At 57.7% G+C, this 22,244-nt stretch overlaps 2 protein-coding genes across 5 annotated transcripts in view; one reads left to right on the top strand and one right to left on the bottom strand.

Moving 5' to 3' along the window:
* Positions 1–11,428, bottom strand: part of ACLY (ATP citrate lyase) — a 47,092-nt gene extending 35,664 nt beyond the window's left edge. For both annotated transcript variants that reach the window (XM_089317811.1, XM_089317812.1), the window contains exons 1-9: positions 11,241–11,428; positions 6,890–7,071; positions 5,850–5,972; positions 4,231–4,293; positions 3,626–3,816; positions 3,177–3,256; positions 1,795–1,925; positions 947–1,065; positions 135–271 (exon numbers count right to left, since the gene is read on the bottom strand). In XM_089317811.1, coding sequence (XP_089173937.1) covers positions 135–271; positions 947–1,065; positions 1,795–1,925; positions 3,177–3,256; positions 3,626–3,816; positions 4,231–4,293; positions 5,850–5,972; positions 6,890–7,048 — 1,003 coding nt within the window. In that variant the 5' untranslated portion in view covers positions 7,049–7,071; positions 11,241–11,428. The remainder of the gene's footprint in view (positions 1–134; positions 272–946; positions 1,066–1,794; positions 1,926–3,176; positions 3,257–3,625; positions 3,817–4,230; positions 4,294–5,849; positions 5,973–6,889; positions 7,072–11,240) is intronic.
* A 9,789-nt stretch (positions 11,429–21,217) lies between these two features.
* Positions 21,218–22,244, top strand: part of ODAD4 (outer dynein arm docking complex subunit 4) — a 30,036-nt gene continuing 29,009 nt past the window's right edge. The window contains exon 1 of one of the 3 annotated variants that reach the window (XM_089317794.1): positions 21,218–21,706. In XM_089317794.1, coding sequence (XP_089173920.1) covers positions 21,593–21,706 — 114 coding nt within the window. In that variant the 5' untranslated portion in view covers positions 21,218–21,592. The remainder of the gene's footprint in view (positions 21,707–22,244) is intronic. The other 2 variants (XM_089317795.1, XM_089317796.1) reach the window with 2 other exon arrangements.

The raw sequence follows: 22,244 nt of genomic DNA, 5'->3' as shown, positions 1-22,244 counted from the left end.
CAAGGTCCACACGTGAGCATTAGGGCCCCTCAAGGACCAGGACTGAGGCTGTGGTGACCCTTGACCTAAGGCTGCTCCCGCTGCAGCGCACGGGGTGTCCCAGGACAAAGGGTGCATGTGTGCTCGCATCTCACCCTCTGGGTGTTTCTCGCGGGTCATGAGGGACAGGATGGTCTTGGCGTAGTCGTAGGTCTGCTGCTCGCTGGGGGCGCCCGAGTACTCCCCGTAGTTGGCCAGCTCATTGACACCTCCGAGATCGCAGATGGTATCACTGCCAGGGGAGACACAGCAGTCAGCATTGGCTCTGCCCTGAGGCCCAGGCAGGAGGACGCACCTCCCAGACCTCCTATGCACGCTGCACTTGACTGTGCTACCCTCACTCTTCTGGCCAGTGCCGCCAGCCAGCCGTGGGGCGCCAGGGCCCGGGGCAGTGGCAGGAAAAATGAGCGATGACAAAGCCCCGACGGACAAAAAGACAAGAAGTGGCCACTGCAGGAACCCCCAGGCTGCCCGGTACAGAGAACAGCCGCAGCTGGGGGTCAGGGCCAAACTTGGGTCTAGAAATGAGCAGACGCCCACCGTGCTTCAAGTCAAGACGTGGCTGATTACTGCAAAGGGGGCGGAACAGGACTTAAGAAAGTAAATGCATATTCATACAGGCACTAGAGTGCCAGAGAGGACGGGGTGACCTAGCTGGGTTGGGGGAGAAAGACAGGCGGCTTCCATTTTCTAGTTCACCTTCTGTATCTGTTGAACATTTGCATGAAGCACATGTTACTACACGGAATTAAAATGCACAAGTCACACCATTTTTAAGCAAGCAAGCTTGCCAAAAACACGTGGAATGGGGCAGGGTCTCACCAGCGCCCCTCAAGGCACTCTGGATGCCACGGTGAGAAGCCAGAGACCCCAGGCCACGCGCATGGTCACTGAGCGGGCTAGTCACCTGTACACGACGGAGGCGCCACCCCCAGCCACCATGGTCCAGATCCTCCCCTTGGGGTTTAGCAAGGTCAGCTTCAGGCTCGCCCCACTTTTGGCATCCAGGTCTGCAATGTAGGCTTCCTAGGGAGCAGACAGCACACAGGTGGGCCCTCAGGGCACCCTTCACAGGGTCCCAGACCCTGGGGCCCCGCCCCTTTCCCTGCAGGCACAAGAGGAGGCCAGTTAATCATGTTAGTGTACCTGGGACAAAGCATGATGGTATCTTCAAGTACCAAAGCCACCCACAGCACAGTCACTGCCTGGGGACAAACGTCCCTCCTCACTTCTCCAACCTTCAGCCCTGGCCCTCCCTGTGTCTCTCTGCTCCTGCCACAGCTCCTGCTCCAGCACCGGTCTGCCTGTCTCCCCAGGCCCTACCCTTCTCCCAGCACAGCCTCTTCCCAGGGCCAGGGCCTGGGCCTGGGCCTGGCCGTACAAGGCCCAACCCCCTGCAAGCACCTCTCAGAGCACAGGTGGGAAGAAGTCATTAAAATTCTCAGCGCGTGGCCCAGAGAACCAGCTTCCCAGCAGGATTACAGGACAGCCCACTCGGAATTATCAAGAAGCAACAAATCAAGTTAAGAGCCCAGGGAGGTTGATTGAGAGCGAAGTCTAAAAGGGTTTCTGGCTGGGACTCAGAGGCTTGGCTGACTCCCACTGCCACCCTGTTGGGATTTTAAGAAAATTAAATGGTTCTGGTCTTCCTCACCCTGCCAAACATCCAGCCCAGGAGGGGGCCGGACGCCGGGCTGAGATGAGTCACCCTCCTCCAGCCCCTCCCCCTCTGTCGCTTCTCTAAGCCAGCCTCACCTCCGGATAGGCCTCCCGCCCGAAGGGGGGTGGGAACTCGATGTCGCCCCATTTCACTTTGCAGATGTAGTCGGCAGTGGCATCCACCTTGGCTGCCAAGTCAAGGATGTAGACGCCATCTTTGGTCACGACTGCGAGAAAAGCACATGCGATCAGACGCGTGGCTCTGGGCCAGGGCGACCATCAACCTCCAAACCCCTCCCAGGCTTCCCCAAACGCCCCTCCCATGGGGTCCCAGACAGGCTGAGCATCCCCCTAAGCTCAACGGGAAGCCAGGAAGACCCTTACGGAGACACAGCCTTCCCCGCTTAAAGCACACACCAAATTCTGCAAGACCACGCCTCACTCCCTGACCTACAGGTAAGGGGACAGGCAGCCTCCTTCAGTTGCCATGGCGATTTTCGAACATCCTCATAAAACACTACTCTCCCTGTTTTGACTGCCTAACCACCCTCCATCCTCGATCTTGCCATTTGAAAAAGAATGGCTAAGGTACACGTTGCTGTCGAAGTCCCGACCCCGACCACCACCCCCACCCTGTGTGTACATCTGGGACCCCCAGGGTCCTGTTGGGGCAGCCCAGTGGTGCAGAACTTATGGGGTGCACTGGGCTCACAAACAGCAGGTCTCATTCACTGCCACCTCCCTGGACACCGCCTCCCTTCTCCCTCACGGCAATTTAGCTAATGAAGTTAGCACATGGCCATCTGGCCTATTCGAGGGGCTGCAGCCTCAGCTAGAATCGGGTTTGGTTTCTTGGCTCCTTGGACTTTGGCCTGAGAATCCCCAGCAGAATCAACTCTGGCAGAGCCAGCCCACCCCCCCGCCCCCACCCCCCCGGGTCACCACCTGCCTCCCCTTTACAGTGCTGGCTGTCAATGAATGACCAAGCCCCGGAGTGAGCGGAGCCTCCGAGTGCACCCAGGGACAGGCCTGGGGGGGTCAGACCAGGGCACCCAGCCCCAGGTAGGACAGCCTACGCCGCCGGCAGAAGCAGCCACAGCACACAGGCAGGGCACACCAGGACTCTCCCCCAACAAACCATTAAGACCAAAGACAGACACTGGAGAGGGTAAACCAGGAGTCATTCATCTTCAGAGAGCTCAGAAACAGGAGCCCTACCTGAGTGCAGAGACCTCGCCATGCATGTGTGCACGCACACACACACACGCACGTGCACACACACGCACACACACATGCACGCACACATGCACACACACATGCACGCACACATGCACACACATGCACGCATGCACACATACACACACCCCTCCCCCATCTCGCAGGCGGGGCTCTGGTCCTCTGCAAGCCAGGGCCAGGGCTACTACAGGCACTGGGACCCTGTTCTGAGCGACTCTTGCCCTCCCAGCAGAGCCAGTTACCAAGGGGGTTGATCTCGAGGTAGGTGAAGTACAGGTCCTCATAGAAGTTGAAGAGGCCGGAGATAAAACTGGCGAGAATTCTAGAAGGGAGAGGGAGAGAGGGAGCTAACCCATCAGGGTGCGGACTCCGCAGCACTCTGTCCCCACCCCCGCAGCCGTCTCTCACAGTCACCGACAGCCTCGCTGGCCCCACCGACCCCTGCAAACCCTTGTGCTCTTCAGCTACTGAGGCGGAAAGGAGCTGCCAGGCGCCAGACAGACAGGGGCACGGAGGTGAGGGACGCTGCCTGCATACTGGATGCACACTGCAGTCTGATTCCCCAGCGGCCGTGCCCCACGCCCAGCTCCCACCCTCACGGGAGGGCCCCTCTGCTTTCTCTGCTCTGTTGCCAGGAGCCCCCCGCCTCCCCATCCCCACCGCCGGCTCCCCGACCCCACCGGCACTCAACTCTTTCTTGTCTGCAGGGGCGTGCACCAACAGGTGTCTCTGGATATCCTCAGGACTCAGCTTCTCGTCCACGCCCACAAGCAGCTTCTGGGCTTTGGCGTCCACGTCGCCCACATCCACCCCGCCTTCGTGGTGGAACAGGACATAGTCCCCTTCGCGGGTCGCGTAGATGCAGACATAGAACTCCTCCGCCTTGCGGGTGCAAAGGGCGAGAAATGGGTGAGGACCACTGACCTGGGCCAGAAGGGGGCCGCCTCACACCAGGAGAGGAACCCAGGCCCTGCGGTCGCATTTCTGGAATGTGGCAGGAAGCCCGCTCACCAGCTTCCCCTCAGAAACAAGAAGGGGCCACTGCCTCACGGGCGACAGTGCAGGAGCCAGCGTGACCCGATCTTGGGGAGGGGTCCGTCTTCAAGTCTTCCTCATCCCAGCCCAGGGAAGCCCCGTGGCGTCCAGCCCTAACTCCTCCCTGCTGCACGCGAAGCCCTTACCTCGGGACTCCCTGCTCCCACTACCCTCGGTGTGGCTCCAGGGACCCGACTTCTGCCCCCACCCCTTGAAGGTGGACGCACACAAAGCTCTGGCCCGGGGCTGCCTCAAACGTACCTGACTGTGGGGGACAAAGGGTTCGATCAGAAAGTTCTTCAGGAAGCCTGTGGCCTTGCCCACCTACGGAGAAAGGGCAGGAGGTGACGCACTGGGGGAAGGCGTGTCTTGCTCCCTAGGGCGCCAAGACACATTTTTCCCGGAAACCAGGGCAATGGGGTCAGCTTGAGAAGTCCAAATGAGGTCATCCCCTTGTCCTTGTGCCAGCCACACTCGGGCCACGCGCCAACCTTGCACGTTCATTGACTGCCTCCTCTGGAGACACAGGACAGGTAACACTGCCCTACTCCGCAAAGCAAACTGAGGAGCTCAAACAAACCAAGGCCACCCCGGGGCCCAGGGGGAGGGGGAGGCGGCCATTCTGCTTTGTCTGCCTCGAGGCCAGCACGGTGACCATGCCTGAAGACACGCATCCAGGCCTAGGGCAGGGGGAGGAGAGCCAGAGCTTGATGCGGAAAGTTCCATGCGGACTGTCCTGGCTGAGGACAACAGGCCTGCAGAGCTAATCAGTCTGAGTGGGGCCCTGGCGGTGGCCGAGGCGAGACAGCTCTCACCCCAGTGTGTCAGGAGCCCCCCCGCCCAGCCGTGCGTCACTGCTGAGTCAGGGACCAGACAGTGATCCATCAGGGGTAATGAGCTGCTCCTGCCCCGCTGCTGCTGGCTCAGACGTCCCCAACCCCCCTCCCAGATGCAGGAAGGAGTGTGCCGTGTTCCCTGGGGACACCGCTCAGCCGCCCCCCCCACCTTCCCCCCGCCCTCTCCCCAAAGGCTGGGCGCTCTGAAGTCAGGTCCCTCCGCCCCAGGCCCGGGAGCACCTGCAAGGATCCCTCCAGCCCCAGGGGCAGACACTGGGTATTAACACCAAAAGCTGCTCTTGGGGAACCTAGCCAGGGGTGTAGGTGTCTCCCCGGCCACCCGCATGCCCAGCTCCAAGGCAGCAGAGAAAGGGAACAGCTCTACCCAGGTCCAAGGTCATCCTAGAGGGGCACCAGGCTCTTCAGCCCCACACGCAGCGCCAGGCATAGACACCACTTCCTCCCAGGCTAGTCGTGCCTCGGCCCCAGCCCCTCCGATTCACCAGCTCCCTTCTACTTCTGAGTGTCTCTTAGCCCTTCCTAAACCGCATCTCACTTTAGCCTTCTCGTTATAGCCGAAGTTCATCCCGGGGCCAGGGGAGGTCAAGGACAGAATGTGTTCTTCAGCACTATTAACCGTCTCCTCCGATACGTCTCTCTCTGCCTAATGATTCTGTATCTCCCTTTCAACTTCACCCACGTGCTTAGGTGCCCATCGCCACGAGCGACCCCAAATCCTTCTGCAAACTGTAGGGAAAGGGGTTCCCGGAGCTGGCCTCAGAGTCCCATCTCCATGACCACTGCTCCCACTCAGCCCTCGCCTGCACTCACGCTATCCTGCAGCGCCTCTTGTCCATGCCAGTAACACAAGGTGTGGAGTCCCCGATGGGGGACCTAGGACCGAACGCCGGGACTGGCCCTGCTGCCGAAGGCCACCTGGGCAGGTCAGCTCCACAGGACACAGCCCTCCCTGGCTGCCACGTGACCAGCTATGGGGCGAACCATGGAGCTGCTATTCTGCAGCCGACCCTTCACCACACTCACCGTGGCCTCCTGTCCTAGCCGTGGCTTCAGCCAGGACTTGACCCCATCCAGGGTGAGGTTGACCCCAACCAGGCCAAGCTTTCCTCGCCGTTTGATCAGCTGGTCTGGCTTGACTACCAAGCTCTGGAACGAGAGGAATTTGTGTTTAGAGTGACGAGGGAGAGCATAGATTAAGAGTCGATAGTTTAGGGACCCAAAACCCAGACCAGCCTGGGTGACTTGCGGGTCAGCTCCTGGAAGCTTCCCTCCCCTACCCAGCTACATCTGTCTGATAACCAGGAATCCAGGGCGCTCTGTCCTCAAGTGGGGGCCCTGCTGCATGTGTGAGGCTCCCCGGCTTCCTTAAGTGGCGGAGCAGCCTCTCCGGTCCACTGCAGACTCCTCAGGTAGGGCAGGGGGTTCCTTCTGAGTTCTTCCGAAGGGGAAGGGAGGTCACCCAGTTAACCCCTCCCCCTGTGCTTGCACCCTGCTCCAAGGCCAGGAAATTCACTACCCCCTGGGCTGCTCGCCGGGGCAGGAACCCTCACCATCGGTCCTAGTCCTGCCCTCTGGATCTTGCCAAAGGAGGCAAAGACCATCCCAAAGCCGTCACAACGGCCCCACAGGGATCTGCAGACAGGACCCTCCCAGGGCCCAGGCCATGAGCCATTCTAGCAGGTCCGAGGCCACACTTCCTCACAGCCTTTCTGCTGTGCATCCAGGCAGCGCACTCGCTGCTTTCCCGACATCCCTGCTAATCCTTACAGCTCTCAGAGCGTGATCCCCTTCGACAGACAAGGAATCTGAACTGCAGGATGTGAGCCGCGTGGTTCACAAACAGAGAGCTGCGATTTGGACACCAGTATGTCTGCCTCCAAGTAATGCCAGCATATGAGCATATGCTGTGCCGGGTTCCTCAACACACAGGGCCCAGAGCACAGCCTACCGCGCCTGCTCATGGATGCAGGCGGTCACGACCCCATGCCCTTCCCAGAATCTCCACCCCGTCTTCCTGAGACCCTGGGCCTGGGAGGAGGACCCAGGGTGGAGGCAGGGCTCACCTGGCTGAGCAGCCAGGGGTGGTCCTGCAGCAGGTGGGCCCAGTCTGTGTCAGGGGTGACCCGGGCATACTTGAAGCGGTTCTGGATGGCAGAGGTGGTACAGATGTACTTGTAAAGGAGTTCTTTGCCCGTCTGCTCTGAAATCGCCTTGGCTGACATGGCTGCAGAGGGACCTGCTCCACCTGTCGGGAGGAGAGGAGCTGCTCAGTGGGGTTAGGGATGTGCACCACGGACTTCTTCCCCAGCAGGGCCACCCGCTCCCAGCAGCCCCCGAACAGCGAAATGAGACCTCAGCTTTTCTCCAGAGGCTGCCCCAGCAGGAGGGGTAAAGGGGGCCTCAAGCAGCACCTTCTCCCCAGAACAGGAGGTGGTGGACCAGAAGGAAGACACCATCTGCCCTGGGCCTCAAGCCTGCGTCTACTCTCTCCAGGCAAACCAGGGCAGCCGCACCACATTCACCCCACAGTCAAAGGCAGCTCAGCAGGGAGACTGGGACCCTGGTGCTCCGGCACACACTGAGGGCTGGTCCCACCCGAGGTGGCACACAGATGCAGGAACACGCCCTCGGCTTCCACAGCCGGCAAGGAGCACAGCTGGAACTGAGCAAGGCCGGCCACGCTCTCCCTACAGGTTTCCTCCCCCACGCCAGACTCAGCTGCACACACGTGATCACACGCGTGCACGCGCGTGCGCGCACACACACACACACACACCAAGGGCCAGGTCAGCAAGGTCACTTAGCCTTAGGATCATGCCTGCAGGCCTGGTTCAGGGAGAGTCATCCCAAAGCTCTTTTCTCCCGGGACACTAAGCTCCCACTCCAGTACAGAGCGGACGCAGGGCGTGGAAACCATGACCTTCAGGACATCCTCCCCCCCCCCCCCCCCCGCCCCACTGAGTCATCAGCTGCAGGCCTCCGCAGGGACCACCCAGTACTGGGCCCTCCCAGCTGAGCCAGTGCCGAGGGGGAGGAAGAATCCATCTTCAGTCCTCAGCCAAACAGACCCGTCTCCCGTGATCCCTGGGACACACCCTGATAGTTACAATCCTGTCTCTCAGATGAGGACTACAAGCTCAGAGGGAACTCAACCAGGAAGCCCAAGACCTGAGCCTAAACCCTCTCATATCTGGGTCCCCTGAAAAACCCACCTCAGCCCAAGAGAAAGGACCACTTCTCCAAGAACCAGGCCCAGCGCCCCCTGTGCTTCAGAGATGTGTGTGGTGGGAATTCTTCTCCCCTCCCCACCACCTTGTCCTGATAGACTCACCTGTCCCTGTCCTCCCCACCCCAGGGCCCGGTGGGTAATGAGCTGGGGAGAGCCACAGGGGGAGGGGGAAGGGAAGAAGGAAACCAAGTCACTCATGCCAAGAGCTTGGACAGATCAGGAAAAGCAGCACCTGCCTCTCCCACAAAGGGCCAGGGCTGTTGAATTTGCTGGGGGAGGAAAAGTGAAGTCTACACAAAAGAGGGTGGGGCTGGGGAGCTGGCCGCTTCACACTGCGGAAGCCTGGCGTCCACCCCCAGCCAGGGAGAGCCATGCTGCATCCCCCTCGGGTGCCCAGGCCGGTGGGGCTCCAGGTTTGTTTTTTTTTGTTTGTTTTTTTTTGGACAGGCAGAGTTAGACAGTGAGAGAGAGAGAAAGAGAAAGAAACGTCTTCTTTTTTCCATTGGTTCACCCCCCAAATGGCCACTATGGCTGGCGCTGCACCAATCCAAAGCCAGGAGCCAGGTGCTTTCTCCTGGTCTCCCATGAGGGTGTAGGGCCCAAGCACTTGGGCCATCCTCCACTGCCTTCCCGGGCTACAGCAGAGAGCTGGACTGGAAGAGGAGCAACTAGGACTAGAACCCCGGGTACCATCGCTGCAGGCAGAGGATTAGCCTAGTGAACCGCAGCGCCAGCCAAGGGCTGCAGGTTCTAATCCTGGCCAGGCTGGCTCCCTGGGCCTCCCAGCTAGTCTCCCACACAGCACAATGCGTGTATTCAGGCTGGTGTCTAGGGCGGCCGGAAGGGGCTTGGTGGGACAGTCCCTTCTCTGGCCTTCCTTTGGGAGGGCTTGTGACCCTGTCCTTGTCAGTGTGGGCTTCTGGAGGAGACACCCCAACCAGCCCCACTACCCCACAGTCCTCCACCCCACCCACTCCAGCTCCATTTCTCAACCTTCTTGACTCAGAGCAGAAAAACTGGTCCTGAAATCAAATGGGCAGAAGAGCCCGGGAGGAGGAGGCACCCGCAGACCACCCTGGGCGGCTCAGAGGGCGTCTCCAGGTGGAGGCAGCCCCTCGCAGGAAGCCCCCCTTACAGGAGACCTGGAGGCTGGCACCTCCCAGGGCAGACACAGACCCCACTTTGGAAAAGGGATCCTTGCCCTTGACAAATCACCACTTTCCTGAGCCCCTGACGCATCTCAGCTCCCAGAGCCCACCTCCACGGCGTCTTCGGCAGGAGCTTGGGAGAGAAGACACAGAGGAGGAGGACACAAAACGGTCACAATCTGCCAATTCCCCAAAGAAACTTGCCACCAGGACCCTCGGCTTACAGAACAGGACGGGGCCGACACCAACAACGGGCGAGGAGGAGACTCAGCGGCTCACACACCCGGGGGGCTGGACTCAGCGGGGACAAATCATAGCGGCCAGGCTTTCAGTGAGTCCTGACATCTCCCGGGGGCGCTGGCTCATCACCTCACAGAAGTCTCTGACTGCTGAGACCCTGAAGGAAAGCCCAGAAAACGTGCACAGAACCAGCTGTGCGTGTGGCACCAAGGGGCTCACAGGTGACCAATCAACCGCCAGTTAACATTTGCTCCCATGACCCGGAGACTCCGAGTGTGGAGACCCCCCCCCAACATCTTAAGCTGCCTGCCCAGCAGCAGGGTGTGCTGGGAAACTGGTGATAGGCGGTTTTCAGGGCCGAGCTCGCCCCAGGAACAGTTACCTGGCAACAGGTCAATCTGTCAACCATTTAAGGGAATATCCACCTCTCCTCTCTCTCTCCCCTCTCAGCAACCTTAGCAGCTGAATGGAGTCTTCCTGCAGAGTGAGTGTCATGGGACTGAGTTCTCTCTCAACAGCCACTGAGGGGAGAAAGGAGGGGGCAAAGGGCAAGGAGCCTGCCCCCCAAGAAGGGACCTCTGGGACACAGCAGTGGAGATGCTAGGTGGGGTGGCCCTCTCTGGGAAGCAAAAAAGCACACACATTTTCAGGCTAATTATCTACCAGGCTGGGGTCTTTGGTATTCCCCGGATTAAAGAATCCTGGGAGTGCCCCCTGCTGTAGCACCCAGAGGCTTGGATGCTGCCCCAGCATCTGAGCTGCTTTCCATGACGGCCCTGCAAGCTGCTGCAGAAGCTGAGATTCTGGCCAGCTGGGGTCTACCAGCTGTCCCTCACTCAACAGCTCAGGAATCCAAGAGGCTGAGCTCAAAGTTTCAGGATGGAGAGGAGGGGTGGGCCGACAGCCCTATGCACTCCTCCCCGCTACTGGTCCAACATCCTCTTCCCGGGCAGACCTCCAGAGACCCCCGCAACGGCGAACTGCGCCTTGGTAGTGCACAGTATCTGCCAAGGCTGGAGGGGGCAGCAGACGCTGGGCTGGCCCTCCGCCAGCTTCCAGGCGAGGGCGGCGGCAGCATCCTTCAGCCCCCAGGACCTGGCCGGCTCAGGGGTGGGGAGGGAGGCGTTAACCCCGGCCATCTGTCGCTTAGGGGCTGGCACCCCCAGAGCGACGAGGGCTCAGCCCGCGCCGCCACCCTGCTGCCAAGTCCTTGCGGCCAGGCGAGGCCTCGGCACCCTGGAGCGGCCCGCCCAGCGTGGCGCGCCGCGCCCGCTCCCTCCACTTCGGAGCGTGCATCTCGATCCATTCCTCCCCCAGAACTACCAGGAAGGGCCTGAACCGGGCTTGTGAGGGGCTGCAGCGGGGCGAGGCGCTACTGCGTTCTCCATCCGTCCGGTAGAGGGACGCGGATGGGGGGGCAAAAGAAGGCCCCACAAAAGCCAGAGGCGGCTCGAAAGCTGCCCCCGGGAGGAGGCGAGGGCGCCAGGACCAAGCAAATCCAGTTTGGCGGAGGCAGGAGAAGCAAGGATGGCAGCAAGCCCCGCGCAAACTCCCGGGAACCGGAACGTGGAAGCGTGGGGGTGGGGGTGAAGGGTCGACACGCGGCCACAGGCCGGGGTCCGGGCCAAGGCAAACCTAAAGCTAGGACCCTCGAAACTTCCAAGCAGGTGCAGGGAGGGCGCGCGAGCACCAAGTCGACGTCGGGGGAGGCGGTTCCGGGTCGCGGGTGGGGAGGCAGGAAGCTCCCAGGGCGAGTGGGGGGGTGTCTTGCCCGCGAAAACAGCCGCCTGCACTCACCTCTCTGCGAAAGTCGGTGCGCGGCGCTCCCTCTACAGGGACCGACTCACCCCCACTACCCGGAGCGCTCCAGCCGCCTGCAGCCGCCCGGGATCCGGCTTTTGTCCCGGTCCAGGCGGGCTTCTCCCCGCCCCCATCGGCTCACGACGAGAGCGGCGCCGCGATTGGTCACACGCGTTCCCTAGCCTGAGCGCCAGGGCTCCTCCCAATTCGCTGCGGGCGTGGCTCCGCCCCCGGGGGCGGGCCCCAAGGCCTGCTGGGACTTGTAGTCTCGCTGCCCAGACTGCCTCAGACAGCTAGTGGGCACCGCCTCTCGGGAGCGGGCGGGGCTGGGGCAGGGAGGGGCGGGACCTCGGGTGGGGAGATGGGCGGGGCTACGCTGGGAGGAGACCCTACGGGGCTGGGGGCCGTGGCCTGATCGCTTTGAGGGCTGGGCCCACCGCGGCTCTGACGAGGGGCTGGGGAAGGGGGGTTGTCGGCTAGCTCGGCTGCTGCAAGGCATTCGGCACCTGGCGTCCGCTTGCTCTCTCCCACGGGAGACACTGACGTCCGCATGTAATCGGCCACCCCTGGCCGGGTTGCTCAGACCCGCTTCTTAAACGGCGGTGGCAGCCGGCTTTCCTAAGCGCACAGGGGCTCATTCCAGTCCCTGGATCCAACGCGTGCAGCCGGCTGGAGCGCAGCTGATAGCCCAGGCTTCCAGCTCCGAACCCCCTGGGTGGGAAAGGGCGCCGGGGGTCGGGGCAAGCGAGCGGGGCCAGGAGGGTGCCTGGCTGCTCGCTTCCACTCATTGGCTCGCCTCTGCGCGGCCCCAGGCAGAGCTGGAAATTCCGGGGGCGATTCTAGCACAGCCAGGGGCCCCCTCTGGAGTATCTTCTTTCTACCCACTGCATGCTTAGTTAGACCCGGCAAGCAATAAACTGCCATCTCTCCCTTTCTCACTACTTGTGAGACGGGTCGCATTGTCCGAGCCAAAAACTGGGGCACCCAGTCAGACGGGTGCAGAATATTTGAAACCAGACAGTCTTTGGAAAAGTCAGGACATTCATTTTCTGCTCCTGCACTCTTGAATCTCCCTCGGGCACTTTCGTCCTGTAGGTCTCTCTGGCTCCTTGCTGAACCTGCAGCTGTCTAGCTCCAGGAAGGAGGCCAGAATCATGCACTGACCAGCTCAGGTGACAGGTCAGCCCAGTGTGCAGGGCCCGCTGTGCCTCTGCCAAGCACGCACAGTCACACTCACAGCGGAACTATGTTGCAAAACGCTTGTGGACCACAAGCTCTGTCAACCTCTCCCCAGCCCCAATGCAGCCGGTAAGAGGAGAGCTGAACCTGCTACCCATGCCTGAATCCAGGGCCCCTGATGATGGCACTCCACTCTCTCCCCTTAAGTCCATCCTTTGGAAATAGCATGGACATTGTATTTAGGAAAACTCACCTGTGCCACATTTATTCCTCTGTAGGAAGATGCTTCCCTGGGGAAACAAACTGGAACAAACTCTGCATGTCAACTGGGCAATGTCAACAAAAATTTGCATTGCATTATCCTTTGCCACAGCAATTCCATTTCTACCCATTTATTTCTCAAGTGTGCTTGCATATGTGGGCAGAGAGGGATCCTTCCTGTCTCCTTCATTGCTGTGGCTCCAGCCCTTGGAAGAGCACCTGGCAAGTCCCCCATCTGGACACTGCTAGGTGACAAGAGTGTGTCTTGTCGCGAGGGTGCAGAGGTGCTAGCCAGAGGGCCCAGAGCCAACCACTGAAGCTTACCAGTTATCTCCGTGAGTCTATCCCAGGCCTCTATCCCCAACCCCAGCTTCCCCAGGAAAGACCCCCTTACCATTCCCCACCAGCACCACCCACTGCTGGCTCTACTGCTGCAGACTCATGAATCTGGGACCCATCTTCTCACCCTTCCATTCTCTGACTTAAAAAGCTCTAAACCCTGAGGCCAACATTGTGGCAGAGCAGGTTAAGCTGTAGCTTACCACAAAGGCATCCCATACCAGAGTACTTGTTGGAGTCCCAGCTGCCCTGCCTCTGATCCAGCTCCCTGCTAATACACCTGGGAAAGCAGCAGAAGATGGTCCAAGTACTACCCACAAGGGAAACAAAGATGAAGCTCCTGGCTCCTGTCTTTGGCCTGGCTCAGCCCTGGCCATTGCACCCATCTGGGGAGAGAACCAGCATATGGAAGATCTCTGTGTCTCCCTCTTTCCTTTTGTTGCTTTGCCTTTCAAATTAAAAATAAAGGAGGGGCTGGCACTTCAGTGTAGCAGGTAAAGCTGCCACCTGCAGTGCTAGCATCCCATGAGGGCACCAGTTTGAGTCCTGGCTGCTCTACTTCCAATCCAGCTCTCTGCTATGGCCTGGGAAAGTAGTAGAAAATGGCCAAGTCCCTGGGCCCCTGCACCCCCATGGGAGACCTGGAAGAAGCTCTTCTGGCTCCTGGCTTAGGATGAGCCCAGCTCTGGCTGTTGTGGCCAACTGGAGAGTGGAGCAGCAGATGGAAGTCCTCTCTCTCTCTCTCTACCTCTCTTCTCTCTGTGTAGCTCTGAATTTCAAAAAAATAAATAAATCTTTTAAAAAATAAAATTAAAGGAGCCAGCATTGTGGCATAGTTGTGATAAAGCCACATCCCATATGGGCACTGGTTCAAGTCCTGGCTGCTCTGCTTCCAATCCAGCTCCCTGCTAATGGTCTGGGAAAAGGAGCAGAAATGGTCCAAGTGCTTGGGCCCCTGCCGCTCAAGTTGGAGACCTAGAAGAAGCTCCTGGTTTTGACCTGGCCCAGTGCTGGCTGTTGCGGCCATCTGGGGAGTGAGCCAGTGGATGAAAGACCTCTCTCTCTCTCTCTTTCTCTGTAACTCTGATTTTCAAATGAAATAAATAAATCTTTAATTTTTTTAAGTAAATAGATAGCCAGATAAATTGAAAAGCTCTAGCTAGACCCTTTCCTTTGTCCCATTTCAGTCACCTGCCCCCACTTCTGGGCAGGGCTGGAGGACAGGCCCATGTTGCTGCGTACAGAGTGTTACAGGCACCGGGCACCCTACCTCAATTCCAGAGGCCTTAGACTGCGAACGACTTCCCTCTACACTTTAATGCATTTGCGCTAATATCGATGGAGCATTTACTAGGTGGACGGTGCAGGTCCTGACACACTCCTCCCCGCAAGCACTTGAGCTAAGAGTCATCATCGTGTGAGCCTTATGATGATCTCCGACCCCCAGCCCCTGTCTTGTCCCCTACGCCCTCTCCAGGGGAGGAGGTGGGAGAGAACATCCGGCCGGCCTCAGGTCTTCCTCACCTGATGAGAGTGTGCCTTGTTTATCTTGGCGTCCCTAGTGCCTAGCATGGGACCGGGCATATATTTGGCACTCACCGCATGTGTGATTGAATAAACACCAGATTGCACTGTGAATGGAAGGAAGCAGCTGTAGGGGGAGGGTGGAGGGAGGAGGGAGGAGGACAGAAGGGGCTACGTGAGCCTCCTCAATCCACCTCTTTTCTTGAGCAGCTGGAGGCTAGGGGCTCCGGCAGCGGTGTGCTGGGGTCCGCTCTAACGTTTTAATGCAATTTTTAAAAATGACTTATTTATTTACTTAAAAACAAAGGTACACAAAGACAGAGAGACACACTGGTTCCTTCCCCAGAGAGACTGATCCCATCTGCTGGTTCACTCCCCAAACTGGCCACAAGGGCCAGGGCTGGGCCAGGTGGTAGCCAGGAGCCTAGAACTCCACTCAGGTCTCTCGCGTGGGTGGCAGGGGCTCTGATACTTTGGCCATCTTCCACTGCTTTCCCAGTCACATTACAGCCGGGACTTACAGAGGCCACCCCCCGGGAAGGCCACCCCGCTGGGAAGCCGAGGGTCAGCCAGAGCGGCTCCTTGGACAGCAGTTACCCGCCTAGGGGACACAGCACACAAAGATCCTTTGGGTGGACCAATGGGCTCCAGGCTGCCCCACCCCCAGAATCTACCCCCACTCCATTCTCCTGCCCTCTGAAACACTACCACTGCTCGTCCCCACTGACCCTGGTGCTCACAAACCCCCTCCTCATTCAGGAGAAACCTGTGCAGCCCTCCACGGGGGATCACATACCCTTGACTTTTACTTGTGACACATTTAGCCTCGTCTCTGGATGAGTTCGTCATTTTTGCTTCTTGCCTCTCTTTCATCATGTTCAGTGTTTCAGAATTCTCTCAAGGGCAGGCAGGAGCAGAGGTCATGGTACCAGACTCTGTCAAGGCTGAAGTCTCTACCCCATGACATCGATCTTAAGAATTTGGCGGGGGGGGGGGGGGTGGCGGGGGGGATGGCACAGCAGCGTTGTGGCACAGTGAAGTTAGCCACCGTTTGTGACACCAGCATCCCATATCAGAGCTGGGGTTTGAGACCCAGCTGCTCTACTTCAGTTTCAGCTCCCTGCTAATGCACCCGGGAAGGCAGCAGAAGATGGCTCAAGTGCTTGCCCCCTATGTGGGAGACCAGGATGGAGTTCGGGGCTCTCGGCTTTACCCTCGCTCAGACCTGGCTGCTGTTACCATTTGGGGGAGTGAATCAGTGGGTTCACTATCTCTGTCTTTCCCTTGGCCCTTTCAAATTAATTAATTTAAAAAATAACTTGGGTGGGCATTTGGTGCTGCAGTCAAGATGCACTCGGGACGCTCTCGTCCCGTATCAGAATCCCTGCGTTTGAGCCCAGCTCTGCCCTGACTCCAGCTGCCTGCTGTTGTGCGCCCCCAGAAACAGCAAGTGAGGACCCAAGTGCGCCTGACTGAGTTCCCACCTCCTGGACTTGGCCCAGCCCAGCCCTGGATATTGCCAGCATCTGGTGAGTTAACCAGCAGATGGAAGATATCATTCTCTGTCTTTCGAATAAATACAATCTAAAAAAAAAAATTTATGGGGCTGGTGCTGTGGCATAGCGGATAAAGCCGCCACCTGCAGAGCCGGCATCCCATATGGGTGCTGGTTCGAGTCCCTGCTGCTTCACTTCCAATCCAGCTCTCTGCTGTGGCCTGAGAAAGCAGTAGAAGATGGCCCAGGTCCTTGGGCCCCTGCACCTGCGTGGGAGACCCAGAAGCTCCTGGCTCCTGGCTTTGGATTGGCGCAGCTCCGGCTGTCACAGCCAATTGGAGAGTGAACCAGAAGATGGAAAACCTCTCTCTGCCTCTGCCTCTCCTTCCCCCTCTGCATAACTCTGAGTTTCAAATAAATAAATCTTTTTTTTTTTAATAAAAAGAGTTTAGATGTTTGGAGGCCCTGCTGCAAGCATGGGTTGTGTTTCCTCTCCTCCCCAATTACGCAGGTGCTCGCTCCCTCAAGTACACCTATCCCCAGGGCTGCTCATCCAAGGTTCGGTGTTCACAGGTCCCTAGAGCAGCAGAAGCAAAAGATACCTCAGAAGTCCAACCCTCCAACACTCTTACTTTGTAACGGAACTGGGGCCAAACAAGCGCCCTCTTGCAGATGAGCGGGTAGATTGATGGAACCACTTTGGAAACCGTGTGGCATCATCTAGTAAAACTGAACTCACAAGGTTGGCATTGTGGTGCAGTGAGTTCAGCAGCCAACTGCAACTCTGCATCCACTGTGGGTGCAGTACTGAGTCCTGGCTGCTCCACTTCTCATCCAGCTCCCTGCTAGTGTGCCTGGGAAATTAGGGAAAGATGGCCCAACTGCTTAGGTCCCTTCACCCGTGTGGGAGACCCAGATAGAGGCCCTGGTCTCAGCCTGGCCCAGTCCCAAATGTGGCCATTTGGGGAGTGAAACAGCAGACGAAAGGATTCTCTCTCTTTCTCTCTCTCTCTCTCTCTCCCCCTCTCTCTCCCCCTCTCTCTCCCCCTCTCCCTCCTCCTCCCCCCTCCTCCTTCTCCCCCTCCCCTTCCCCTTCCTCCTCCCCCTCCCGTTCCCCTTCCCCTCCCCATCCCCTCCCCCTCCCCCCTCTCCTTCCCCTCCCCCTCCCCCTCCCCCTCCTTCTCCTCTCTTTCTAACTGAAAGTGTCCCATACACCTAAGGTCCTGCAGTTCCACTCCTAGGTGTATACCCCTGAAAGTCTCATACACGCGCGTGCTGGGAGACACATGTGAGATTGTCCCAACAGCACCATTTCTGTCCCCAACCTCGCCTCTCAAATAAACACAAGTACCAGGAGTTTAGCATACATTACTGATAGCTCATGGTAAAGGAACAGTAATAACGTGTGTGCTTTCTGGCACTCTACAAGGCGCTTTATCTTCTGCGACATCCCAGTGGGGGAAGGAGCCAGGCAACATCTTCCTGGTTTCACAGATAATAAAACACTGAGGCTAAGAGAGGTGACAGGGTTTGTCCCAGGCCACAGCACAAGGATACCTGGGACCCTTAGCAGAGTGAACAGCACTGGAACTGTTCCCACTGCTGTCAGCCATTTACTAATGGCTCCTCACATCACTTCTTCATGTCATTTTTTTTTTTTTTTTTTGACAGGCAGAGTGGACAGTGAGAGAGAGAGACAGAGAGAAAGGTCTTCCTTTGCCGTTGGTTCACCCTCCAATGGCCGCCGCGGCAGGCGCGCTGCGGCCGGCGCACCGCGCTGATCCGATGGCAGGAGCCAGGAGCCAGGTGCTTTTCCTGGTCTCCCATGGGGTGCAGGGCCCAAGCACCTGGGCCATCCTCCACTGCACTCCCTGGCCACAGCAGAGGGCTGGCCTGGAAGAGGGGCAACCGGGACAGAATCCGGCGCCCCGACCGGGACTAGAACCCGGTGTGCCGGCGCCGCTAGGCGGAGGATTAGCCTAGTGAGCCGCGGCGCCGGCCATGTCATTTTTTTTTTTAAGATTTTATTTATTTGAGAGGTAGAGTTACAGACAGTGAGAAGGAGAGACAGAGAGGTCTGCTGGTTCACTCCAAAAGGCCACAACTGCCAGAGCTGGGCGGATCCAAAGCCAGGAGCTTCTTCCAGGTCTCCCCGATGGGTGCAGGGATCCAAAGGCTTGGGCCACCTTCTACTGCTTTCCCAGGCCATGGCAGAGAGCTGGGTTGGAAGAGGTTCAGCTGGGACTTGAACTGGCGCTGAAGTAGGATGCTGGCGCACACAACCCTGCAGTGGTTCCCTTTCACCCAGGGTAAAAGCTGCACCCCCTTCCCCATCCCCAAGCCCCAGCCACTGCCCCCACCCCCAGCCATACCCACTGGGTCTCCTTTAGTGCTCTCAGCCCAGAGAGCTCCCCTCAAATGCTTACCAGGCCCCACCTCCTTACCTTGGCCCCAGGCTGTCCCGTGGGAGGAGGCTCCCTTAGACCACTCTCAACTTGCTGCTACCTACTATCAGTCTGCTTCCGATTCAGGATTTCCTGTTCTTCTTCTTCAGTTCCAGTTTTGTTTGTTTCTTCCACAGCACCTCTTTCTGATAGGCTCTGTAATGTCTGTATTTTGTGGGTTGCCTGTTTTCCTTCTCCCCTGATGGGACGTAAGCTGTGCTGGGCAGGCCTTGTGCCTCAGCGGGTTAAGCCTGGCCCAAGTCATTTTCCACGTGGGAAACCAGGATGAAGTTCCTGGCTCCTAGAAATGGCCCGACCCAGACATGGTTCTTGTGGCCATTTGAGGAGTAACCAGCAGATGGAAGGTTCCTTCCCCTTCCCCCTCTCCCTTCCCTCCCCCTCCCTCTCTTGGGATGCCTGCATCCCATATTGGAATGCCTGGTTCAAGTATCAGCTACCCGGCTTCCAATCCAGCTTCTTGCTAGTGCACTTGGAAGGCAGGAGATGGTGGCTCAAGTGCTTGGGTTCCTAATACCTGTGGGAAACCCAAATGGAGTCCCTGGCCCACCTCTGGCTGTTGTGGCCATTTGGGGAGTGAACCAGCTGGTGGACTCTTTCTCTCTCTCTCCCCCTCTAGCTCTCTCTCTGGGTCTTAGTCTGCCTTTCACATACACAAATAATGCATCTTTAAAAGAAATGTAAGCTGGGGCTGGCGCTGTGACATAGCGGGTAAAGCTGCCACTTGCAGTGTGGCGTCTCGTATGGGTACTGGTTCAAGTCTCTCTCTAACCCTTCCCTTCAAATAAATAAATAAATATTTTTTAAAAATAAGGCTGATTCTAAAATTTATGTAGAAAAGCAAAGGACCAAGTACACTCAAAACCACTTTGAAAAGGAACAATGGGGAACTTAAGCTCCATAATTTCAAGACTTATTTTAAAGCTATGGTAATATGTTGGCATAAAGACATGGGTTAATGGAGCAGAAAAGGGTGTAGCTCTCTCCCCTCTGTGTAACTCTGACTTTCAAATAAATAAATAATCTTAGAAAAAATCCAAGTCTGGGGCTGGTGCTGTGGCATAGAAGGCTAAGCTGCCACCGGTGATGCTGGCAGAAGGTGCCGTCCTTGCCCCAGCTGCCCCACTTCTGACCCAGCTCCCTGCTAATGGTCTGGGAAAGCAGCAGAGGATGGCCCACGTGCTTGAGCCCCAGCGCTCAAGTGGGAGACCGGAAGCTCCTGGCTCCCAGCTTCAGCCTGACCTAGTGCTGGCTGTTGCGGCCATTTGGGGAGTGAACCAGTGGATGGAAGACCTCTCTTTCTGCAAAAAAAAAAAAAAAAAAAAAAAGTTTTTATGTTGAGATAATTGTAGATTCATATGCAGTTCTAAGAAATGATGGGGATGTCCCCTTTACCCATTTCCCCCAGTGGTAACATCTTGAAGAAATTTAGCACAGCATAACCAGGAAATTGACACGGATACAGACTCTTGATTTTAGATTTTCAGTTTGATAGCACTTATTCTTGTGTGTGCATGCATGCATGTGTGGTTAAAGAAAACTTTGACTGTAATTTATTTCATTTCTACCATGTGCCAGACAGTTGAATTCTGGAAATACAGTTTTTAAATAACATTTATTTATTTTCATCTACTTGAAAGAGTGACAGATTAAGAAAGAGAAATTTTCCACCTGTTGGCCCACGGCCAGGACTCAGCCAAGCAGTGCATCCGGTACACAACAGTGTTGTGGGAACGTGGGAACCTACAGGAACACCCCGTCCCCTTGTAGTCGTGTAACACACACACACACACACACACACACACCCACACCCACGTGTGTGGGAGAAAGGCCTGCAGCCCAGCAGCTACAGAGGAAGCTCCAAAAGTCCAGAAGCCCAGCATTTTGCACTTCAAAGTCCTGCTCAGACCCTGGTCACCTCCCAGATGGTCCCAGCCCTTCCCCAGGAGAATTCTCTCTCCTCAACACCAAATGGGTTATCTGATTCTGATAACAGGGGCAAGAAAACCTTCACAGATGCCCTAAGGGAAACCCTCTACTCTACCCAGTGCCAGCAAATCTGGGGAGGAATTTGCTGATTTTCACCCAACAAAGCTTTCCACTAGGACTCCCCATCCTTTGTCCTGGAGGAGAGGGGGGAGATGGGTAAACACCCTTTAACACTCGGGGTCTAAAACAGACTGCAGGCTCAGCTCTCTGCCCCTCTGCTGAGCCGCCCACCTGGTCTGGCCAGGTGTAATCTCTCCATTCAACCTCCTAACCTTACTGACCCTGGCACTCACTGTTCCTTTCATTCTGACAGATGCAAACGCCCCAATAAAGCCTTATCACTTCGCTCTGTCTCACGCCTGAATTCCTTCTCGAATTCCTTCTCGCATGAAGACAAGAACCCCACGGCTTCCACAGCCTTTTCTCCGGGGACAGCAGCGGCGGTTAAGGGCTGGGGAAGATGGCCAGGTAAGGCCCGCCAACAGCAGGTGCTCAATGCAAGGGTTAAACCGCATGTTGAAACCAAGGAGCCTCTGGCAAACTCTCCGATCCCTAAGCATTCCAAGGCTTCCAGTCATTTGGCAGCTGGAACAGTCAGGGTTCCGGCCCGCGTGCGCCTCGCGCAGGGTCAGGCACTCAGACAGCGAGGGCAGTGAGGCCCAGAGGACTCAGCCTCCAAGCCCACTGCTCTCTCCCCGACGGCCACACACAGGACACAAGTCCCTTCCACGTATGCCTTTTCCCTTATTGGAAATTTGCCTGCAACCCTCTTCCTGTTTTCTGGGCTGCCCTGCAGCGGAACTTTTCCACGTGGCCGCCAGGCGGAAAACCCACAGAGCGCGCGAGAGCGACGACTCGGACCCGCAGCCGCCGGCCACACGCTCGCCACTCCCAGCCGCCGCGGCACCGCTGCCCCGGCGCATGCGCACGCCCGCGGCGGCCGGGCCCGGACCACGCCCCGGCGCGAGCTGGGGGCGGGGCCGGAAGTCGCCGTGCGGCTCTCCGTTGCTAAGAGACGGGGCATCCACAAGCCGGACCGAGGTTCTCCAGCCTCTCTCTTCCTGCCTTTCCGTGCTCCGGCGGCTCCCCCGGCGCTCACCATGTCGGACCCCGAAGCTGACAGCTTGCGAAGCACCTTTCCTTCTTACATGGCGGAGGGCGAGCGGCTCTATCTGTGCGGGGAGTTCTCCAAAGCCGCCCAGAGCTTCAGCAACGTGAGTGGCATTGGAACCCACCCGTCACGCAGCAGCACTGCCCATTACCGATTCTGCGGAGAAGCCCGCTGTTCCCGTTACTCCTGACTGATCCCCAGCATTGCAGATAAGCCCCGCGCTTGCCCATTTTCTAGCAGTTCCTACTTGCGGCCTCCGTGCTCTTCCCTCGCTTTTACTTGAATATGTTGTAGTTAGCCAGCTTTCTCACAGACAGCTGCTGCAGGTTCCCGTTGCTGGCTGGGAGACTGGCGAGGAGGCTGCGTAGAAGCTGTGAAGTCTGGTATGCAGCTGCCCGGCGAAGGTGTTAATAATTAGCGTTGTTGTAGTGTAAATTGCACTACCAGAGCCTAAAGGAACTGCGTGCCAATTTAGGACGTTAGGCACACCGCTAAGCACAACACAGGCTTATGAGGGAGGTACTATTATTACTCCATTTTATAGATGAGGAGAGGACTTAGAAGTTGAGCAGCATGCCCAAGGTCACTGAATTAGCAAGTAGTGGAAAAAGGATTCCAAGCCAGGCCCTGAGACTCCAGGG

Source organism: Oryctolagus cuniculus, chromosome 17 (genome assembly GCF_051225735.1).
Source record: "Oryctolagus cuniculus isolate XC-2025 breed Fujian yellow rabbit chromosome 17, ASM5122573v1, whole genome shotgun sequence".
Taxonomy (NCBI): domain Eukaryota; kingdom Metazoa; phylum Chordata; class Mammalia; order Lagomorpha; family Leporidae; genus Oryctolagus; species Oryctolagus cuniculus.
The sequence above is the reverse complement of the archived record's forward strand: the minus strand, read 5'-3'. Positions and strand labels throughout refer to the sequence as shown.